The following is a 24,287-nucleotide window of genomic DNA, read 5'->3' on the forward strand; positions in this document are numbered from 1 at the left end:
TCACAGACATGTTGTGGATTCATTGATTGTTACTGGAATTAGTAAGATGGGCTTCTAGTGAATAAGCTTGTAGATGTACAGAAAAACAACATTCCATCCAGGATCATCAGTTAAATCAGCAGCAATGACTTTGAGTTTTTATTTCTACTCATTGTTATTTGTACCAATAACTGTTGTTTTACATATTTTCTGTTTCCAAACCACATGAGGGGAGAAGAAGATTTTTAATTTCCCCCTGAGGGGTTGTAAACCACATTCTCATATCTTCTGTGTGTATGTACAGCAACAGGACTAGACTACAACCTCTATTTCCTGTTGTATGTTTTAGCCTGTGAGCTGTTCACAAGTTGACACCCCCATCCCCCACACACACCAGCTGAATGTAGCTCTGAATAAGCAGGCAGGTCCCCCGTGATACAAGTTAGTATTCAACTTCCATCCATGTCTAATGACGTGGAAACCGGCCACTAGGGGCATCAGTGAGCGCTGTTATCTTCAAGCAAGTTTTAGTGTTGTGGACCGGGATGGAGTATGGGCATAAGTATCTGCTGCTTTTGAGACACGGTTCGACCCCACCTTGGGGCACTACTTGTTGAGTAAATAAAACACTAAACAATCACAATACAGTAACTATTGGTCACTACTATGTATTATAATTCTAATATGTATTCATTATAGAATTGTGTGGGTTATTAACGATCGTAATAATGGAAATAGAGGTGACAGGAAGCATTACAGGAAATAGAGGTGACAGGAAGCATTACAGGAAATAGAGGTGACAGGAAGCATTACAGGAAATAGAGGTGACAGGAAGCATTACAGGAAATAGAGGTGACAGGAAGCATTACAGGAAATAGAGGTGACGGGAAGCATTACAGGAAATAGAGGTGACAGGAAGCATTACAGGAAATAGAGGTGACAGGAAGCATTACAGGAAATAGAGGTGACAGGAAGCATTACAGGAAATAGAGGTGACAGGTGGCATTACAGGAAATAGAGGATGTAGTCTAGTACTGTAGTTGTAGCCACACACAGAAGACATGAGAAATGGGATTTACAACCACTCAGGGGGAAATTAAAAATCTTCCTCCCCTCATGTGGTGTGGAAACAGAACATCTGTAATACAACTGTTATTGGTACAAACATCAATGAGTAGAAATAATTGCTCATCCATTCCTTTCCTTAGATGTATGTATTAGGTAGTTGTGAAGTTGTTAGATTACATGTTAGATATTGCTGACTGTTGGAACTAGAAGCACAAGTATTTCACTACACTCACATTAACATCTGCTAACCATGTGAATGTGACCAATACAATTTGATTTGAATCATAACCTTTCTTAACTGCGCTCTCCAATTGTAGGCCTAGATATGTGAGAGAGGAGAGAATGTGTGTTTTCATGTTTTCACATATTTATACAGTTGAAGTCGGAAGTTTACATACACTTAGGTTGGAGTCATTAAAACTTGTTTTTCAACCACTCTGCAAATTTCTGGTGAACAAACTATAGTTTTGGCAAGTCAGTTATGACAACAATTGTTTACAGACACAGTGAAATAATCTATCACAATTCCAGTGGGTCAGAAGTTTACATAAACTAAGTTGACTATGCCTTTAAACAGCTTGCAGAAAATGATTCCAGAAAATGGCTTTAGAAGCTTCTGATAGGCTAATTGACATCATTTGAGTCAATTGGAGGTGTACCTGTGGATGTATTTCTTTTCTTTTTACCCCCTTTTTCTCCACAATTTCGTGGTTAGTAGCTACTATCTTGTCTCATCGCTACAACTCCCATATGGGCTCGGGAGAGACGAAGGTTGAAAGTCATGCGTCCTCCGATACACAACCCAATCAAGCCGCACGGCTTCTTAACACAGCGCGCATCCAACCCGGAAGCCAGCCGCACCAATGTGTCAGAGGAAACACCGTGCACCTGGCAATCTTAGTTAGCGCGCACTGCGCCCGGCCCGCCACAGGAGTTGCTGGTGCGCGATGACACAAGGATATCCCTACCGGCCAAACCCTCCCTAACCCGGACGACGCTGGGCCAATTGTGCGTCGCCCCACGGACCTCCAGGTCGCAGCCGGTTACGTCAGAGCCTGGGTGCGAACCCAGAGTCTCTGGTGGCTCAGCTGGCGCTGCAGTACAGCGCCCTTAACCTCTTGAAGCTAGGGGGCACTATTTTTATTTTTGGAAAAATAACGTTCACAAAGTAAACAGCCTATTTCCCAGGATCAGATGCTAGAATATGCATAGAATTGACAGCTTAGGATAGAAAAAACTCAAACGTTTCCAAAACTGTTAAAATGTCTGTGAGTATAACAGAACTGAAAAATCCAATCAGAAAGTTACTCTTATTTTGAAACCCCTGTGTTCCTATGCATCCCTATTGACCATTGAAAGGGATATCAACCAGATTCCCTTTTCTATGGCTTCCCTAAGGTGTCAACAGCCTTTAGACATAGTTTCAGGCTTTTATTTTGAAGAATGAGCGTGAACAACCACATTGCGTAAGTGGACAGGTGGGAGCTCTCAGAGGGAGTTGTGCGCAAAAGACAAAGGCGGCCATTGTTACTCCCGGTCCTAGGGAAAAACCAACGGTCCCGGTGTCACGACTTCTACCGAAGGTAACTCCTCTCCCTGTTCGGGCGGCGCTCGGCACTCGGCGTCACCGGTCTACTGGCCGCTACCGATCCCTTTTTCTTTTTCTGGTTGTTTTGGCTGTGTTCCTTTTCACACCTGGTTTTCAATTGCTTTGATTTCTGTTGGTATATAGGGCACCTGTTACCTGCCGTAATTCGTGCAGGATTAGACTTGTGTGTATTGCGCTCGAGTGTATTTGATGTTTGTTGTTTTTTCGCTATTACGCACGTGTAGGTAAAGTGTCGGAACTGTGTTTGTTCCTCCGTGAGTATTCGAGAGCATAGTTTTGGGATTTTTTTCGGTTCCGTTTGTATTGGTGGACTATATTATTAAAACACGCTTCTCAGACATCCCTGCTCTCCTGCGCCTGACTCCTACACCTCTCACCAAGACGCATGTTATCACACCCGGTTGATATATTATCGAATAGATATTTGAAAAACACCCTGAGGATTGATAAAAACGTTTGACATGTTTCTGTGGACATTATGGATATCATTTGGAATTTTTGTCTGAATTTTTGTCCAGAAAATCACATTGTATGATTTTTAAGTCATTAGTTTGCATTTTATTGCATGACGTAAGTATTTGATACATCAGAAAAGCAGGACTTAATATTTGGTAGAGAAACCTTTGTTTACAATTACAGAGATCATACGTTTCCTGTAGTTCTTGACCAGGTTTGCACACACTGCAGCAGGGATTTTGGCCCACTCCTCCATACAGACCTTCTCCAGATCCTTCAGGTTTCGGGGCTGTCGTTGGCAATGCAGACTTTCAGCTCCCTCCAAAGATTTTCTATTGGGTTCAGGTCTGGAGACTGGCTAGGCCACTCCAGGACCTTGAGATGCTTCTTACGGAGCCACTCCTTAGTTGCCCTGGCTGTGTGTTTCGGATCGTTGTCATGCTGGAAGACCCAGCCACGACCCATCTTCAATGCTCTTACTGAGGGAAGGAGGTTGTTGGCCAAGATCTCGCGATACATGGCCCCATCCATCCTCCCCTCAATACGGTGCAGTCGTCCTGTCCCCTTTGCCCGAAAAGCATCCCCAAAGAATGATGTTTCCACCTCCATGCTTCACGGTTGGGATGGTGTTGTTGGGGTTGTACTCATTCTTCTTCTTTCTCCAAACACGGCGAGTGGAGTTTAGACCAAAAAGCTCTATTTTTGTCTCATCAGACCACATGACCTTCTCCCATTCCTCCTTTGGATCATCCAGATGTTCATTGGCAAACTTCAAACGGGCCTGGACATGCGCTGGCTTGAGCAGGGGGACCTTGCGTACACTGCAGGATTTTAATCCATGATGGCGTAGTGTGTTACTAATGGTTTTAGTAACACACAGTGACACATCTCTAACCTGATCGGAAACCAGATTGCATACCTGAGAGAATACTATAGACATCAAGAAAGCCAGTCAGTTGATTATTGAGAAGTTTTTCCAACACTTTTGATAAACAGGGCAAAATAGAAATAGACCTATAACAGTTAAGATCAGCTTGATCTCCCCCTTTAAATAAAGGATGAACCATGGCTGCCTTCCAAGCAATGGGAACCTCCCCGGAAATGAAAGACAGGTTCAAAAGTTCAGAGATGGGCTTGGCGATGATAGGGGTGGCAGCAACCTCGGGGCGGCAGCAACCTTCCTCTGCTTGCAATCCCAAGGGTCCCAGCTACAATATGAATGGTCATTTTTTTTGTTCAAATCCTTCTTTAAATCCCAATAGTCTGTTTAGTTGGTACCATTAATTTCAGTAATCCACTCGTTCAACTTGCAGACAAAGGAGTCCAAAAAGCTACCGCTAAACTTCGCCCAAACAAGTCAAACAACGTTTCTATTAAATCCTCAGGTACTCTAAAATGTAAATAACCTATAATATTTCATACAGAAAGTAGTATGTTCAATAGGAAAGCAAAATTACTAAGCGTGCACTCTCTCCCTTGAGCACCGAAAGACTGATATTGAACCAGTGCTCTCTTCACCAAAACTCCAAATTCTTGCTTGTTTTTGAAAAAACAAACATGAAACCTTGAATTAAGATTGTTGACATCTAGTGGAAGCCATAGGAATTGCAATCTGGGAGACGAAATTACATAGGATGTGTAGCTTTCCATTGTAAGTGCCTGGGACATAAAAAAAACCCATTCAGGTTGTTTTTTCGCCTGCCATATCAAATCTGTTATAGTCTTATTTGAACAGTTTTAGCAACTTCAAAGGTTTTTCTATCCAAGGCTACCAATTATACGCATTTCCTGGCTTCTGGGCCTGAGTAACAGGCAGTTAACTTTGGGCACATCAGTCAGGCGGAAATTCAGGAAACTAGACCCCATCCCTAACAAGTTTTAAAGTTTTTTAGCAAGCATCTATAACAAATCAGGACAGGTCGTTTCTCTGAGCAGCCATTACGAACACTAAGGTCATTACAGAAAACACTACACTGATACTTATCAGGATTATTTGTGAGGATAACATTAAGGAGAGTAGCCTTTTCTGGGTGTTTGGAGTCGTACCTTGTGGGATTGGTAATAATCTTAGAAAGATTTAGGGAGTCCCATTTCTTTAGGACTTGGTCATGTGGTTTAAGCATGTCCCAGTTTAGGTCACCTAGCAGGACAAATTCAGACTTGTAAGGGGCCAGGAGATAGCTTAAGGCAGGTAGGGTACAGGCTGGTGCTGATGGAGGACGATAGCACCCAGCAACAGTCAACAAAGAGCTATTTGTAAGTTCAACCCTTAAAACCAGCAAATCAAATTGTTTGGTGACAGACTTGGTGGAGACAACCGAGCACTGAATGTGATTGCCACTCCCCCACCTTTGGAAGATCTGTCTTGCTGAAAAAGGTTATAACCAGAAAGGTTAACATCAGTATTCAAAACACTCTTCCTTAACCATGTCTCAGTAATGACCAACACATCTGGAATGGAGCTGTGAATCCAAATAATACGTTTCTAGTGTTAACGTGCAGAAAACCCAGGCTTTTACGAGAGCAGAAATTAATTAAGCAGATATCAGAGCACAAGTCAGAATTGGGGCTAGCAACTGTAGATGGGACAGGGTGTACATGCACATTTCTAGATATTATCAACAGGAATACAATCAGGGCATGGCCTGCAGTGCTGATTTATGACATCTGAATGTACATCAGATGGCAACAAGATCATATTGTACAGCAATTTCATCAGGTAACATGAATACAAATCTGGCAAGAGGTGGTTAGAATAGGATGGGAGGCTAAAAGTCTGTGTAACCAATAGAGAGTCAGTCCCGAGCGTGGGAACAAACACTGTCCCTAAACAAACACCAAAAAAAGTTCAGAATCAACAAAGCATGCAGGAGTCATGAGACAAATAGCAAAACAGCAAAATGCACAATAAAAAATAAAAAACGACTTGGGGCTAGACATTGTAAGCTCAGTCACTCGCCCCAACAGTGAGTGTGTGCTGGTGGTGAGCGAACGCTCAGGAGAGAGAGAGGAGGGGTGGGGGGGTGGGGTGTCACGCCCACTTGGGAGAAGCTTTTCCTTCTGGAGGCAGATTTCTTGTAGAAAATGCCAGTGGATGCTCTTTCAACAGCAGAAGGTGTCACGGCCATCGTCGGGGTGGAAATGACCGGACCAAGGTGCCGCGTGGTGAGCGTATTTCTTTATTTATATAAATGTCGCCAACAAAACAAGAAACAAAGAAATGACCGTGACGCTTAAGAGGGCTATAGTGCCACTAACAAAGATTACCCACAAAATACTAAGGAAAAAAAGGCTGCCTAAGTATGATTCCCAATCAGAGACAACAGACAGCTGTCCCTGATTGAGAACCAAACCCAAAACATAGAAACAGAAAACATAGAAATAAATAAGCTTCAAAGGGGACTTCAGAGACTCCTGCCACTTGTTGGGGCCCAAAGACCTTGACACCTTTCACTTCACACCTAAGTGCTAATTGAAGTTGTATCTGGTCTGTCCTAGCAAGCCTGGCAGCCTTAACTCAGCATTCAGTCCCCATAAAGTTAAATATATCATTGTAATGTACTTTTACATTTTCAATTTTTTTCTTGGCTTTCAAATAACATCACACCAAACACAACTCACTCAGTTCCAGGTTGATCATCTATCATCTGTTAACATTTAAACGTCCGGTAAAGGATATAATGGCCCTCCACGTCCTCCTCACTATGCTTCAGACCCGAAGGCAGACCCACCCAGCCGTTCAGACACAACGGCCGGGCTCTGCCTGGTGGCACTCCAGGCCTGGCTTACTGTTAGGGACCACTGTAGCAAGTGTTGACGTTAGCACTTGCCTGTTCCAGGTGCCCAGGTTCCCTGAGCTGTTGAGTGAACAACTGGAGTGAGCAAGCAATAGTTCATGGATGGCAGATAGCCTGGCGGTTAAGAGCATCGGGCCAGTAACCGAAGGGTTGCTGGTTTGAATCCACAAGCCGACTAGATGAAAAATCTGTCGATTCGCAATTGAGCAAAGCACTTAATCCTAATTAATCTGGAGAACAGCGTCTGCTAAATGACTAGAATATAAACGTCTTGAAGAACAATCTGGCCTAGATTGCTGTAATGTTGATGTTATGGCACCGGATCATGTTCACCGATTCTGGTGATAATGTAGGTGGCGCAGCGGCAGTAGTTGTTGAGGCGCTTGTGGATGACGTGCTCCTGTTCCTTCCAGGTGCCGGTGCCGAATTCTCAGACCTGAAAGACAGTGCCACATCATACCTGTGCATGTTTATTGGTTGTTGGGGTTTAGGAAGTCATTTTACCACTGGTGTTGCTATTTTACTTACTTGGTATAAAAAGTTGACTGGATGTTGTATTTTTTTTTGTTTAAAACATTTTTAAAATTAGTAACGTATCTCAGTACATTATCCCACTGTTGAGGAATTCTATTTTGTTCAATACAAATGTGACATTGTCTTCAAGTAAAATGTTAACTAAATCATTTGAAAACAAAATGGCAGACCTGAGGCACCACATTGGTCAGTGTTTAGGTGGAGGCCTCGTGGTCTGGGTCAGTCTGGTGGTCGTCAGGGTTGAGGTGGCCATGTTTGTAAAGTTTGGCATTAGTGTAGTTTTCCAGCACGGCCAGTGCATGTAGCCACACGGGAATGCCTGCAACTCGCCAGTGTCAGAGACAGTGGACAGCTGGGTGGGAAACAGACAGGCAATATGAGAGAATGAAGGGTGGATATAAAGTGTGATTGTTATGGATATTGATATGGAGATGAGTGAATATGCTACTTCTTCAAATACATGCTTGTTGTGAAAAGGAGACTTTATGGCAGTTTATGATCAGTCAACTATAAGCCCATGAAATTAGGTGCTTTTGCCCATGAAATTACATGTAATTTTATTGAGTTAGCACCACATACTTTCAAATTCAAATGCTATAGAAAAAAAAACATACATTAAGAAAGAAAAACAAATAAATAAACAGTGTATCAGTGAAAGCCAATCAGTATGGAATAATACATTGGACGGATGGGTCTTGGTCAAAAGTAGTGCACTAAATAGGGAACCGGGTGCCATTTGGGATGTAACCATTGACTTGAAATGTCACCACGTAACCTGTGGCGCGTACATCCAGGGCACATCCCCACTCTTCTCCCAGTCAGAGCTCCTGAAGGTATAGGCTGAGTAAATGGGGACGTGGTCGGCCGTGTCGTACAGTGTGACGTAGTGCGGCTTGTTGTAGTGTTGGCAGATCTTCTGGAACGAGTGGTCCTCTAGGCGTCTCCATGTACAGCAACTCGTTCTCCACCCTCCCCTGAACACCATCCGTCATTGCCATGGTGACCAGTAGTCAGGCCTGTGCCCAGAGTAGGGCCATGATGACTTCAGCTACAAGGTCACGATGTAGAAATGGAGTTAAGGTGTCCCAATGGAAGGAAAGGAGAAGTCTGAGTGTGAGTCTGAGGAGCTTCAATGAGGTGATATGTCCTTTGCATTCCTGTGCATGTGTCTCTCTTTGTTACTATCTGTCTGTCTGTCTTTCCGTCCCTCTTAGTACCTATATGTGTCCCTGAGCTCTTTGTGTCGGCAGCTCTGAAGGAGAGGTACACCTGTGTCTCAGCGTTAGCTCTCCCTAATCTGGGCAAAGTATGCAAAGCCATGCACCTTTTAGCCCAGCTGACTCGCCCATCATTGGCTATAAGGAGGAATAAAGAGGTCATTGCTAGCCTGGTCCCAGATGTATTTGTGCTGTAGAGCCAATGGCTATGGACTTTGTCATGACAACAACTATATAAGTTGGCAATACAGCACACGATCTGGGACCAGGGTAGGCTATTACCAAATCCTGATGGGTTTTTCCATTGGTGGTTGGAGGAAGTGAATTAATTCAGCTGGACTGAAACCTCTAAAGACTGAAAACAGACTGATTGACAGGTGACTGTTTGGTCACTTTAGAACGAGCGGTTCCTGTCACTTGTCAAGAGCTTTTTCCCCTGAGTACTAGAGGTTGGACCATAGTGGATGGAAAACCAAACTTACCTCAGCTCGCTCTGAGGGGCCAGTTCCTGTCACTTAACGTGTCAAAAGTTTTTTTTATAGATGTGTTGGTGTTTCATACGTCATATCATATGTGATAGGTTTCAGTCTCTTCCCGGAAGGCTGTGGTGGCTAGACTCATAGATGGTCTTGTATATGGTTATGCTGCATGACCATGTAAGGTTGTGTTTGTGTCATGTGTACTCAGGCATGACTTGATGGAAAATCAAAGAGAACCCTTCCAGCACACCCTTTAAAGGGGAAACAAGTGTCAGGTACTGTACCTCAATGACATGAGTGATTCAGTTGATCCATTTCCTTGTCAGGGCCATAACAGTTTATGTTTCTGTACGTGTGTATTGGGCATAGCAACAAATAATTGGTGAATGAAAATTGTACCCCCACCCGATTAACAATACCTCTCCGAATGGTGTTACTAGCGGTGGTGAGGCCGGTGATAACATAGGCCGCTCCCATGGCAGTAGTTGTTGCGGCGTGGTGGGGAGCCAGTTGTGTTGGAGGAACTCCTTGGCCTGGGGCACCACATTGACCAGGCTGTAGGTGGAGGCCTTGTCCACGGGCCTGGTGCTGGTCGGGGTCCAGCTGGCCATGCCTGGCTCTGCTCCATGGCTAGGAGTCTGTATGTAGACCGGGGGAATGGCTGCATGTTACCTGTCCTAGAGCCACTGGACAGCTGGAGTAGATAGAGAGGGATAGAGCAGTGTGTGATTACACAGACAGAACATATATGCTACACGGTACAGGTGCCACTGGACAGCTGGAGTAGATAGAGAGGGATAGAGCAGTGTGTGATTACACAGACAGAACATAGATGCTACACGGTACAGGTGCCACTGGACAGCTGGAGTAGATAGAGAGGGATAGAGCAGTGTGTGATTACACAGACAGAACATAGATGCTACACGGTACATGCGCCACTGGACAGCTGGAGAGGAGAGAGTGAGAGAGTGAGGAGTAGCATGCAACAGATGAATGCGTATAAAAATGAGTTATTATACAAATTGCAAACAGGAATATCAATAGTACTATGTAACAATGTGTACCATTTACCTGCACTTTGTTCACAGTGAGACCTGTTCATTGTGAGGGAAGTGTCATTTGGTCCTGTGCTTATCAAGACATCTAGCCACCATGCCAGAGTACCAGAGGAAGGGTTTCAACTGTGCTCACCGCCACAATAAAGCCCTCTTCTCACCACTGTAGCAGACGGTCTATTCTTTGAATAAGGCTCTTTATCAGCTTCTAACCCCAAAGCCATAAGACTGCTGCACAGTTCATCAAATGGCTACATGGGCTATTTGCATTGACCCCCCCTTCTTCTTTTTTTACACTGTTGCTACTTGCTGTTTATTATCTATGCATAGTCACTTAACCCCTACCTACATGTACATATTACCTCAATCACCACGACTAACCTGTACCCCCGCACATTGACGGTACCCCCCCCTGTATATAGCCTCATTATTTTTATTTTATTTATGTATTTTTTTACTTTAGTTTATTAAGTCAATATTTTCTTAACTCTTATCTTTCGTAAAACTGCATTGTTGGTTAAGGGCTTGTAAGCATTTCACGCTAAGGTCTACACCTGCTGTATTCGGCTCATGTGACAAGTCAAATGTGATTTGATTATCTCTTCTTCAGTTTGATTTGACCACAGAGTTCAAAATATTGCGATATGATATTTTGACCATATCGCCCAGCCCTATCCACAGATCTCAGAGGGAGAATGACTGCCTAAGCAGTCAAATGGCTCTGTATGTCAAGTGGCAGTGCCAGGGACCCGTTTTATTGGGTGCCTGGTTGATTATTTATGGAAAAGCAGTAGCAGACAGGTGTGTGGAATTAGAGTTAGGAAACTGCTGGGTTTAGTCTTGTTTTTCTGGTGCCATGAAACATTCACTAAGGCACAGATATTAACTATCTGTATCTGTCTGCAAAGGCTTTCTTCTAAGTGAACACCAACCCTCACACCTAAACACACATAGCAACAGCAGGTGGTGGTTCATAACCAAAGGAAACTGCAGGCCCCATCTACATAAACAAAGCCTTGACCACAACTGAAACGCCGCCTCCAGGATGGAACCCACAGACATCTTGCTGTTTGTTTCCCTGTAGTCAGCTAGTCAGTCAGACGTCCGACAGACACAGAATGCTCCATTGTTCCATGATCATCTTCATCAAACCCATCATCATCACCAAGAGATTGTGATTGATATTATGTCAGGTGAGAGGTTATATATCTATGCTTTACTCTCTATGTGTGTCTCCAAAAGAGAGCAACACTGGTTTTTTCCTCCCTTTTCTTTTTGTAGGGGAACAGGAGTCTGCTCACCCTACACATTGTATAGTTTAATGGAGATAGTTACAGAGGTGAAGTGAGCAAGGAGAAAGATGAGAGCTGTGCAGTTGACTCAGGGATCGAACCCCTGTCGCATATGTACCCAGGAATTAACAGTGATTTTCCGCTAGACAAATCAAATTACGCCACAATATCTTAACATTAGACACGTTTTGAGTTCTGAAAACATCTGACAAACGTTGATATTGGAATGTAATATCCCGTTAAGTTTACCATTTGAATTGACCTTGATTTAATTGTATGTCAAATCTACTTTCTCCTCCTCCTCCTCTCCAGGCACACAGACTTCTCTGGTTGCCCTGCTGTGGCTGTGGGGAGCGTGGCTTTCCCCTGTCCTGTCCTCGTGCACCACGGGCCGGCCAGCAGAGTGCAAGGCTGCGCTGTCAGCTCCCGGTACCAACCTGGCGGGCGAGGGTTTCGACGTCGTCACCATGGAACGCAAGCAGGCCTATGTCATCGACGTGGACACCTGGAGGAAGAGCGATAACGGAACCTGTACCCTCTGTGTTAACCCTTTCATGGAAGGCCAGACTCAAAGGCTGCCTGCGGCTGTGGTGGACTGGCGTCCCTCGCAGAAGTGCAACATGAAGTTAGCCAGTATGGTCTACGACTCCAGCGAGGCGTTTGTGAGCAGCAGCCAGACAGAGGTAATACTACTAAACTCAACATGTCAGGTGTTGGTTTCATCAGCTGAAAGAAAAGTTACCAGACATGTTCCATACGCATAAAAAGCCTATTTCTCGAACATTTTGCAAACAACTTTGTTTACATCCCTGTTAGTGAGCATTTCTCATTTGCCAAGATAATCCATCCACTTGACAGGCGTGTCATATCAATGAGCTGATTGTGCTGCGGACAGTAAAAGGCCACTCTAAAATGTGAAGTTTTGTCACACAACACAATGCCGCAGATGTCTCAAGGTTTGAGAGAGCGTGCAATTGGTATGCTGACTGCAGGAATGTCCACCAGAGCTGTTGCCAGAGAATTTAATGTTAATTTCTCTACCACAAGCGGCTTCTGTCGTTTTAGAGAATTTGTCAGTACGTCCAGCCAGCCTTCCAAACACAGAACAAATACAGTATGTGGGTGAGCGGTTTGCTAATGTCAACTTTGTGAACAGAGTGCACCATGGTGGTTCTGGGGTTATGGTATGGGCAGGCATAAGCTACAGACAACGAACACAATTGCATATTATCGATGGGAATTTGAATACACCCGAAATACCGTGCCGAGATCCTGAGCTGTCTTGGAAAAATTTGGTCAGTCATATTTCACAAACACTGGAGCATGTGAGTTCAAACAGACTTTCATTACTTAACAAAAGCCGAGCTGGTTCATGAATACAACAGCCTTCCAGTCTTGGCACACACGTTTGATATATTTGTCCTCCTTTCGCCACACGCACAGTAACTCCTCTCAATGGCTCATCCCCTCAGGCATTTAGCCACCGTTCTCTTATTGGTTTCGTATTAGGGCATGGAACCCGTAGAGCCACAGAAATAGACACAAATAGTCTGCACTCGCCTTAAGCCAGGTTCATGCATGTAGGACCATAGTTACAGACCTTGGCACTTTACAGGAATAACCATGCATGTCATCCTGCTAACTCCTCTGAATGGGACACCCCTGTTCTGGAAAAGGCTTAACCATAGCAACAGTACATAGTTGGCCATAACACGGTTACAGGAAAAGCCAGTCGTGTCCACACCCCAGAGAGGTGCATGTTTAATGGTGTCTAATGACCCGGAGCACACACAGTGCACTAGTTTTGCTGGCTCCTTCTGAAATAAATTATTGCCACATATGTCCTGAGAATTTCACAATGAATCCCATTGTGAAGCCCATTTTTTAAAAAGGTTTCTGTGACCAAGAGATGCATATCTGTATTATCAGTCATGTGAAATCAATAGATTAGGGCCTAATGAATTGATTTAAATTGACAGATATCCTCACATGAACTGTTACTCAGTAAAATGTTTGGAAGTTTTACATGGTGCATTCAAATTTTTGTTCAGTATATAAAATATATATTTATAGAGAGAGAGATTTATAATAATAGTCAGAAGTATAATAATAATATAAATAAGAATAATTGATTCAATATATATTTAAATATAGCTCTTTTCCCAATACTCAAAGTGCTTTATGTGGGTAAACTCACCTTATCCACCACCATGTGTAGGTAGATGTCAGTTGGAAGATTGGTCTGGACATTATGACCCCCCAGGCTAAGGGGTCGGTCATGGTGGGGGGCACCCACTCCAGAGCTGCCAAAACGGTGATGAGCCAGTCGAAGAAGGACAAGTACAGCTTCATCAAACAGGATATACACTGCTCTTATTACAGGTGATATACCTTATAAATATAACATCACTTGTATTCTAGAAGTTTAACTTTATAGAACCAACACTGCTCTCTACAGGCTATAAACTCTCCATCTTGTGTGTTTCTTTCCCAGATACCGCCTGCTAGATGACCCTCCCCTGCACCCTGAGTTCTCTCGCTCCCTGGGCCTCCTGCCCCCCCTCTACACAGCCCAGACCAAGGTTGAATACAGATATTTTCTTGCCAACTTTGGCACCCACTTCATCAAGAAGGTTCTCCTGGGGGGGCGGGTGAAGAGCGTGACCTCCCTGCGAGTGTGTCAGGCGGCCCTGAGTGGCTACAACGAGAACGAGGTCAAGTCCTTTTCAATCAAAATATATTAGTAAATGTATTCATCTATTTATTTATTTAAAGAAAATGTACATTACATTAAAAACAATAATAATCCAGGTCAAGGACTGTCTTGAGGCTGAGGCCTCCGTCGCCACCGTTACCGGAACAGCCGAAGTAAAGACAGAGACCAAGTTCTGCGAGACGGATCGTCAGAAACGTGACATCAAGGACCGCTTCAGCAGCACCTTCCAAGAGAGGTTCCATTGATTTTGATTTGATAGATTTTTGGGGGTTAATGGGCATTATACAAGACTTATAAAACACATATTTCCATTTAAGTCAAATCATGACTAATGATGAACAAACAGGTTTACCGAGGTGGTGGGGGGACAGACGGACGGGACGCCAGACTTGCTCTTCTCCCAAACGGGTGGAAACTCCAAGGCCTTCGCTGATTGGGCGAGCAGCCTGAAGACCATCCCTGACGTCATCAACTACTCCCTTCATCCCCTCCACCTATTGGTAAAGCAGGCAAGTAAGAGGGCTGGGCTGAAGAAGGCTGTGGAGGACTACATCCTGGAACATGCTCTGGTCAAGCGCTGCTCTGGGAAGTGCAAGGGAGGCTCCAGCTCCAGTGCCCACGACTCCTGCCAGTGTGTGTGCCAGGCCAGCAAGGAGATGACCAGCCAGTGCTGCCCGCAGGAGAAGGGCCAGGCCCGCCTTACCGTCACCGTGAAGAACGCCAAGGGCCTCTGGGGGGACACCACCTCTGAGACCGACGGCTTCGTCAAGGTATTATCTATTTTATTTTATCTTACTAAGAAATTTGTTTTTAAATGGACTTGAATGCTAAAGTCTAGGATTTTATGTGATTTACATTTCCGTAGCCACATCCCTCTACACTATGTGGACATCCCTTCAAAAGTATGTGGACACCCCTTCAAATTAGTGTATTTGGCTATTTCCTCCACACCCGTTGCTGACAGGTGTATAAAAAAAGAGCACACAGCCAGGCATTGCAATCTCCATAGACAAACATTGGCAGTAGAGCGAGGTCCATAGAGAAATGGTTTGTCGAGATCGGTGTGGCCTGCATAGAGCCAAAACTTGACTAGCTTGCATAGAGCCCTGACCTCAACCCCATAGAATACCTTTGGGTGCCCGACCTCACTAATGCTTGTGGCTGAATGGAAGCAAGTCCAAACAGCATTGCTCTAACATCAAGTGGAAAGCCTTCCCATAAGAGTGGAGGCTGTTATAGCAGGAAAGAGGGGGGCTACTCTATATTAATGTCCATGATTTTGGAATTAGATGTTCAACGAGCCGGTGTCCACATATGTTTGGCCATGTAGTGTATATACTAAAACAAGTGGCAGGGGGCCCCATTTTTTTTCTTCTTTCTAATCACATACAGTACCTTTAAATAAAGTTTGATTTGGTTTGATCCGTCAAGGTGTCAATGGATGGAGCAGCCATGCAGACCAAGGTGATCTACAACAACAACAACCCCGCCTGGAACAAATTATTAGACTTCGGTTTCGTCAAGCTCTCCCTGGCCAGCGAGCTGAAGTTTGCTGTGTACGATGAAGACAAAACCTGGTACAAGTCTTGGAACGACCTCCTGGGGGAGTGCAGCGTCCGGCTGGGTTCTCACAGCAAAATGTGTCCCATGAATCATGGAAACCTGTACTTTTCCTACAAGGTTGACTGTGCCACAGGACTTGGGGGCTCCACCTGTGGGGAGTATGTCCCCTCTGGGATGAACTCTGACCTCTCTGACCTCTACACCTCCCGCAACTCCCTCAACATGACCCAGGATCTGCTGGCTCACATCCGGACGGGCCGGCCCCTAGGAGACCCCCTGGCTTTCGTGGTTAAGCAGAAGGCTAATGGTCATGGAAAAAACACATGAATCTCACATCGCATGTGAGGGATAATGGTTACACTTGTCTCCTTGCTCTCAGTGAGCTGTGATCAAAACCGCTATGCTATGCACTATAAACCTTATCCTGGCCTATCTAACTTTAATACCATTTCTAACCTATTGTTCTGAACCATAAATCATTTTACTTTGGTAAAAAAAAATCATCATCATCAACAAAAACATCCAAAGTGCTGTATATCCTATGTATTTCTGAAGGTAATGGTTTATACACATGTTTATATGTTGATTGAACAGGGGCCATGTACAATTATAAAATGAAATATCATGCATTAAAATGGACATTTATGATTTCATTCTCTCATGACTGTGCCATGTTGTTTGTGCTACCACTGCAATAAAAAGCTACTTGATTTGAAATATTCAGCTGGTAGTCCAGAACATCAATTCATTGACCCTCACTTGAAAACTAATGTGCTGCTTTTATGTTGTATTCAATGGAAGCAATTTTTCTCTAAATATATAATCATTGAATACATTTTAGAAAGGAATATTTACTACAGTTGGTGTAGCCTACTTTGTTGACTGCACCTCTTCATTGACCAACTGGACCAGTTCAAGGAGTCACTGTTAAGATTCTTTTCCATTGATATATTATAAAAGAAAGTGATTTATTTATTATGGAATATATTTGGTGGGAAATACTAATACATTAAGCTGGGTTGGGGTCAATTGCATTTCAGCTCCCGTCAGATCAGGATGTACAGTAAACTAAAATTATAATTCCAGATCACTTCAATTTCGAACTATTTGAATTTGAATTGGCGTTTGGTTCACTTTTGGAATTGACCGGAATTTAAATTGAATTTAACCCAACCATGACAGTAGGAGGCATCAGGATGATTGTGTGTGTACTTCAGGGTATAGTATTGTAAGTACACAATTTAATCTTACTATTCAGCTACTACAAATAGCTAAGCACTGATATTTCACAGGGACAATATCATCTCAAAGTCTCTTAGAAAAGCGAAAAGTTTAGAAAAGTATTATATTCTCACAATTGTCCAATTCAATGGTTTCTCAACACTTTCCTGAATCACAGAAGTGTAAGTTAAATGTCAGACCATGCTTGATTTTACCAAACCCAATGTTACAGAAAAATGAAAGATAAAACCACATAAAAAACCCAAACTGTAAATGAATACTAGCACAAATACAAAACAAAATTAGAAAATTATTCTCTGTAAATACTACCATTTATTTAAATGTAGAAGATTCACAAAAAAAGTGTCGACTTCAAGAGGCAATATTCTGCAGTTCGCATCGGACAACAGATTCCTTGTCAATTGTTATCAGTGCCTGCCAAAGTAGACTGATAGTCACACCAAGTTCAAGGACTGATGTATCTTTTGCGAATGACTTTCAAGCAAAGAAGCTGAGGCACAGTGTATAACAGATTATCATTCCAGCCACCATTTTTTTTATTTATTTATTTATTTAACCTTTATTTAACCAGGTAGGCAAGTTGAGAACAAGTTCTCATTTACAATTGCGACCTGGCCAAGATAAAGCAAAGCAGTTCGACAGATAAAACGACACAGAGTTACACATGGAGTAAAAACAAACATACAGTCAATAATGCAGTATAAACAAGTCTATATACAATGTGAGCAAATGAGGTGAGAAGGGAGGTAAAGGCAAAAAAGGCCATGATGGCAAAGTAAATACAATATAGCAAGTAAAATACTGGAATGGTAGTTTTGCAATGGAAGAATGTGCAAAGTAGAAATAAAAATAATGGGGTTCAAAGGAGCAAAATAAATAAATAAATAAAAATTAAATACAGTTGGGAAAGAGGTAGTTGTTTGGGCTAAATTATAGGTGGGCTATGTACAGGTGCAGTAATCTGTGAGCTGCTCTGACAGTTGGTGCTTAAAGCTAGTGAGGGAGATAAGTGTTTCCAGTTTCAGAGATTTTTGTAGTTCGTTCCAGTCATTGGCAGCAGAGAACTGGAAGGAGAGGCGGCCAAAGAAAGAATTGGTTTTGGGGGTGACTAGAGAGATATACCTGCTGGAGCGTGTGCTACAGGTGGGAGATGCTATGGTGACCAGCGAGCTGAGATAAGGGGGGACTTTACCTAGCAGGGTCTTGTAGATGACATGGAGCCAGTGGGTTTGGCGACGAGTATGAAGCGAGGGCCAGCCAACGAGAGCGTACAGGTCACAATGGTGGTGTATATGGGGCTTTGGTGATAAAACGGATTGCACTGTGATAGACTGCATCCAATTTGTTGAGTAGGGTATTGGAGGCTACTTTGTAAATGACATCGCCAAAGTCGAGGATTGGTAGGATGGTCAGTTTTACAAGGGTATGTTTGGCAGCATGAGTGAAGGATGTTTTGTTGCGAAATAGGAAGCCAATTCTAGATTTAACTTTGGATTGGAGATGTTTGATATGGGTCTGGAAGGAGAGTTTACAGTCTAACCAGACACCTAAGTATTTGTAGTTGTCCACATATTCTAAGTCAGAGACGTCCAGAGTAGTGATGTTGGACAGGCGGGTAGGTGCAGGTAGCGATCGGTTGAAGAGCATGCATTTAGTTTTACTTGTATTTAAGAGCAATTGGAGGCCACGGAAGGAGAGTTGTATGGCATTGAAGCTTGCCTGGAGGGTTGTTAACACACTGTCCAAAGAAGGGCCGGAAGTATACAGAATGGTGTCGTCTGCGTAGAGGTGGATCAGGGACTCACCAGCAGCAAGAGCGACCTCATTGATGTATACAGAGAAGAGAGTCGGTCCAAGAATTGAACCCTGTGGCACCCCCATTGAGACTGCCAGAGGTCCGGACAGCAGACCCTCCGATTTGACACACTGAACTCTATCAGAGAAGTAGTTGGTGAACCAGGCGAGGCAATCATTTGAGAAACCAAGGCTGTCGAGTCTGCCGATGAGGATATGGTGATTGACAGAGTCGAAAGCCTTGGCCAGATCAATGAATACGGCTGCACAGTAATGTTTCTTATCGATGGCGGTTAAGATATCGTTTAGGACCTTGAGCGTGGCTGAGGTGCACCCATGACCAGCTCTGAAACCAGATTGCATAGCAGAGAAGGTATGGTGAGATTCAAAATGGTCGGTAATCTGTTTGTTGACTTGGCTTTCGAAGACCTTAGAAAGGCACGGTAGGATAGATATAGGTCTGTAGCAGTTTGGGTCAAGAGTGTCCCCCCCTTTGAAGAGGGGGATGACCGCAGCTGCTTTCCAATCTTTGGGAATCTCAGACGACACGAAAGAGAGGTTGAACAGGCTAGTAATAGGGGTGGCAACAATTTCGGCAGATAATTTTAGAAAGAAAGGGTCCAGATTGTCTAGCCCGGCTGATTTGTAGGGGTCCAGATTTTGCAGCTCTTTCAGAACATCAGCTGAATGGATTTGGGAGAAGGAGAAATGGGGAAGGCTTGGGCGAGTTGCTGTTGGGGGTGCAGTGCTGTTGTCCGGGGTAGGAGTAGCCAGGTGGAAAGCATGGCCAGCCGTAGAAAAATGCTTATTGAAATTCTCAATTATGGTGGATATATTTTGTGGCTCTTCGATTAGACTATTCTGCTAAGTGATGAAGCAGATGCCTTGTCTTGATTCTGTAAACTGAAACCTAAAACATAATCAGATTTAAGCATCTTTAAGCATCTTTATCATAAATGTATCTTCTTTGTTTAGTGTTAAATCTGACCCTTTTTCTTACCGGCAAAGGCGTATTATTATTTTTTTTACTATGGCCCGACACATCATTACTCTACAAGATGCTATTCCTCTTCGAGAGGATGAATGGGCTCTCAATTAAAAACTTTTTTAGACACAGGGAATACCTGGACAAAATACCTTTCATTTATCTGCTTACTCTGCCCTCATATTCAAGTGTTATACCATATTATTTCCAGTGACAACTATGTGGAGTTTGTGCAAACAATTTTGTGAGCTTATTACAGTATTATAGACCAAACGTTTTATTTAACTAGGCAAGTCAGTTACGAACAAATTAATCTTTACAATGACGGCCTACCCATGCCAAACCTGGGCCAATTGTGCACCGCCATATGGGCCTCCCAATCCCAGACAGATGTGATACAACCTGGATTCAAACCAGGGACACCTTTTGCACTGAGATGCAGTGCCTTAGACCGCTGAGCCACTATGTCCTGGGACGTATGTAGAAGAACCCTTACCTTCTAATGGCTCGTGTGGCTTGTGCATGTCATAGAGCAAAACATTACTTCTGTGTGTTCGTGAGAGTCTCAGCTTTTCATAGTGGGATCATAATAGTTTTATAGCTCAAATCGTTCAGACATTACAGATGTTTTTTTTTGTGAGAACAACCGTTTTTGGGATCTGCCCTCGTCTCACAAACACTGCTCTAGTTCAGCACTTGTTAATTTGCGCAGGCGAATGGTTGGTTTTGGCAGATGCAGAAGATATAGACGAATCTAATGCAAAAGAAAGTCTGTAGCTAAAACACACAATGTTTAAAAGGGGTTAAAAGCACTAGAATGTGCTGCTGATACCGTGGGACTCAAAGCATTAGTGATGCTAAAGGACTCTCTAAGGCTCCTTTCTGCCTGTTCCTTTGTGATCCATTTCCAGGATGGGGGGATATCTCCTGGGCATGCATCATACTCTTTGGAAAATTCCTTGTTGCATTTTGCCATCACATATTTCCAGTAGTCTGAGGCTTGTATGCTGGGATCTGCTGGAATATGCCAATTGGGAAAAATATCTCTGTACTTTTTGAAAGGGTGGTATTTTCCATTTGTCTCATAGCATCTGAAAGAACTCTCACTGAACACAGAGGAGGAGCAGATATCAGTCACGAGTTCCTTTGAACCATCACACCTGTATCGACCAAGTCCCTGTGGTCTGTGTATTGAAGCACAGTGATCATTGTGGGCCTCCCCTCCTGCCTCGCATGGTGACTTGCAGAATGGACACTGCTTCCCACAGCCAAACACTCTTGTGAACAGGACGTTCTGTGGTTTAATCCTCAGGTGTTCCAATTTCTTACTTACATCTGTTGCATTTCTGAATTCTTCTCTCAGAGACTGTTCCATCTCCACCACAGATGTTTTGAGCCAGTAGGAAAACTGTTCCTGGTTGGAATTGTTGAGGATCATGGTGGCTTCCAATGCATCTTGGGGGATGACCAGCTTCTCTCCAAGTTCCCTGCATATGTCCTGAATTAATTCCTTTATGTTGCCATTCTTATTCGTCTGTATTTTTGTGATTGCCTCAGTGATGACTCTGATGATCCCTTTGAGTTGACAGTCTTCCAACTCAAAATTTTTTTCCCTTGTGAAAATCGTTTCAACATTTCACCCAAAATCCAATTCTTGACAAAGTCTTCATAGTGACAAGTGTAGCTCACGTAGTTGGCAAAGTTGAATTCTGACAGTAGTTGCTTCAAGATAGAGTACTGGAAAAATGTCCGAGAGCTGAATTGAAAGGCATTCTGTCCTGTCAGCATTTCGTCAACAATTTCCGGACCCAGGGAACTGGCAACATAGACTTCTACTGCAGGTTTAAGACACAGGTTGGTGAACTCCACAGAATTCTTCCGACACTGATCTTGTCCATTGAACAAGTCTTTGAAGTTCGCCAAGTATTTAACTTTGAACTGTTCAAGGCACAAACGAGGATTATTATCACATATGAACTGTTCATGCATTGATTGGAAAGCCCTGGATGCAAACCCACAAATGTACAATTTAATGGAGACTTCAAATTTATCGCTTGTTTCAAGTTGTTTGTTGGCATTCAACTTCTCTTCAATCATATGTATTATCTCTTGAATGTATGTGTCATTGTAATCTGTTTTATTTTGGTTCTTCTCATTCACAAATTGTTTGCATATTTCTATAAGGTTGTCTGCCATGGCCTGGGTTTTTCTTGTGTGCTCATCCATGTACAAACCCTTTAATAATCTCTTGAAAAACCCCTGTGGAGTGACTATGAAGGGTTCTTTTCCATGATCTTCAAGTTTCTCTTTGTTCAGCTTTTCATTCACTGAACCTCCCTTCTGCACCATGTTAGACCGAAGTTGGTTGAAAACATCGCTCACAATGTCTCGTTTCTTTAATCCTGTAAAAGAGAGCTCCTGCACGGTTTCCTCCCACACCATTTCAAATTCTCTATCAAGGTCCTTCTCTGACCGCTCAGATTGGCTCTTTCTGCAGTTCTCAAGCAACGTCAGCACCTTCTCCTCCATCACGGCGGTGTGGTTTTTCTTGATTGTGTCAAAGCTTTTTCATTCCTTGTCGAATCTCAACAGCAGCTTCCAGTTTGCTCATCATAGAGTTTTCCATCTCCCTTTTCATACTTTTGGTGCTGTTTGCAAAATCCTCTCTGTATCTCTCCACAAGATAGACATGGCCCTCTGTCTGCTCGTAGTACTTGGTCAGGTTGTCAAGAATGGTCTTCTCCCATTTGATAAGTTCCGTTGAGGCTGCACATCTCCTGTCTGAGATTTCATTGCTATTGTTCCAAAGTTGGAAATCCTTGCTTCAGCACTTGTCATCCATGTGTGCATGTGTTTTCTGACAGACCATTCCCACTTGTTGAACTCAATGCACAACTTCATGTACCAGGCTGTTTCTGAAGCTGAAGATGAAGTTTTCATACTTCACAGCATTCCAAAGGCTTTTTGTCCACTCCAGAAAGTCCATGATGTTGTTCCCAGAGGCTTCACAGTCCTGGAAGACCTTGATCATGTTCTTTTTGAACTCGTAGACGGACTCGCTGTACCCGGCATTGACAGGTGCCATTGGAGGGTTTCCATGCCAAAGTCCAGGGATGTACCAGTTACCAGTTTCTGGGTTGTACTCCATCACATCTGTGAAGCTCATCCTCTCCTCCTTGTTTTCCATTCTGGCTGCTGTCTTGGTCATCTCATTCAATTGCTCCAAGAGCATTTTCCGGTCTCTCATGTTCTTGTCATGTGCCGAGACATCTGCCACGTTCTGGTGGACAAACTGGCACTTGGGTTTCTTTCCCACCTCTTTGTCACGTACTATAGGCCACAATTGCCAGGCCCATTGTGAGATTATAAATAATGTTCCAATCAATATGTCAAATCAAATCAAATCAAATTTTATTTGTCACATACACATGGTTAGCAGATGTTAATGCGAGTGTAGCGAAATGCTTGTGCTTCTAGTTCCGACAATGCAGTATTAACCAACAAGTAATCTAACTAACAATTCCAAAACTACTGTTTTATACAGTGTAAGGGGATAAAGAATATGTACATAAGGATATATGAATGAGTGATGGTACAGAGCAGCATAGGCAAGATACAGTAGATGGTATCGAGTACAGTATATACATATGAGATGAGTATGTAAACAAAGTGGCATAGTTAAAGTGGCTAGTGATACATGTATTACATAAGGATGCAGTCGATGATATAGAGTACAGTATATACGTATGCATATGAGATGAATAATGTAGGGTAAGTAACATTATATAAGGTAGCATTGTTTAATGTGGCTAGTGATATATTTACATCATTTCCCATCAATTCCCATTATTAAAGTGGCTGGAGTTGAGTCAGTGTCAGTGTCAGTGTGTTGGCAGCAGCCACTCAATGTTAGTGGTGGCTGTTTAACAGTCTGATGGCCTTGAGATAGAAGCTGTTTTTCAGTCTCTCGGTCCCAGCTTTGATGCACCTGTACTGACCTCGCCTTCTGGATGATAGCGGGGTGAACAGGCAGTGGCTCGGGTGGTTGATGTCCTTGATGATCTTTATGGCCTTCCTGTAACATCGGGTGGTGTAGGTGTCCTGGAGGACAGGTAGTTTGCCCCCGGTGATGCGTTGTGCAGACCTCACTACCCTCTGGAGAGCCTTAAGGTTGTGGGCGGAGCAGTTGCCGTACCAGGCGGTGATACAGCCCGCCAGGATGCTCTCGATTGTGCATCTGTAGAAGTTTGTGAGTGCTTTTGGTGACAAGCCGAATTTCTTCAGCCTCCTGAGGTTGAAGAGGCGCTGCTGCGCCTTCTTCACGATGCTGTCTGTGTGAGTGGACCAATTCAGTTTGTCTGTGATGTGTATGCCGAGGAACTTAAAACTTGCTACCCTCTCCACTACTGTTCCATCGATGTGGATAAGGGGTGTTCCCTCTGCTGTTTCCTGAAGTCCACAATCATCTCCTTAGTTTTGTTGACTATGAGTGTGAGGTTAT

At 43.5% G+C, this 24,287-nt stretch overlaps 1 protein-coding gene across 2 annotated transcripts; it reads left to right on the forward strand.

Moving 5' to 3' along the window:
• The first annotated feature begins 2,522 nt into the window (after positions 1-2,522).
• LOC109882143 (perforin-1) lies at positions 2,523-16,488 on the forward strand. 2 transcript variants are annotated; one of them, XM_031791960.1, is made up of 7 exons: positions 2,523-2,630; positions 11,799-12,169; positions 13,705-13,868; positions 13,981-14,200; positions 14,298-14,437; positions 14,549-14,972; positions 15,634-16,488. In XM_031791960.1, exons 2-7 carry the CDS (start codon positions 11,954-11,956, stop codon positions 16,090-16,092), a joined length of 1,623 nt encoding a protein of 540 aa, XP_031647820.1. In that variant the 5' UTR covers positions 2,523-2,630; positions 11,799-11,953; the 3' UTR covers positions 16,093-16,488. The 2 variants fall into 2 exon arrangements, with proteins under 2 accessions (XP_031647820.1, XP_031647819.1); XM_031791959.1 differs by lacking the exon at positions 2,523-2,630 and adding an exon at positions 11,224-11,387.
• Positions 16,489-24,287: the final 7,799 nt, after the last annotated feature.

This window comes from Oncorhynchus kisutch, linkage group LG16 (assembly GCF_002021735.2).
Source record: "Oncorhynchus kisutch isolate 150728-3 linkage group LG16, Okis_V2, whole genome shotgun sequence".
Classification (NCBI taxonomy): Eukaryota; Metazoa; Chordata; class Actinopteri; order Salmoniformes; family Salmonidae; genus Oncorhynchus; species Oncorhynchus kisutch.

What these genes read in the sequence shown, in the direction of transcription:
- LOC109882143 (XM_031791959.1), top strand. An exon ending in ATACACTGCTCTTATTACAG is followed by an intron (nt 13,869 to 13,980) that starts GTGATATACCTT and finishes TTTCTTTCCCAG; the next exon opens with ATACCGCCTGCTAGATGACC. An exon ending in GTGGCTACAACGAGAACGAG is followed by an intron (nt 14,201 to 14,297) that starts GTCAAGTCCTTT and finishes ATAATAATCCAG; the next exon opens with GTCAAGGACTGTCTTGAGGC.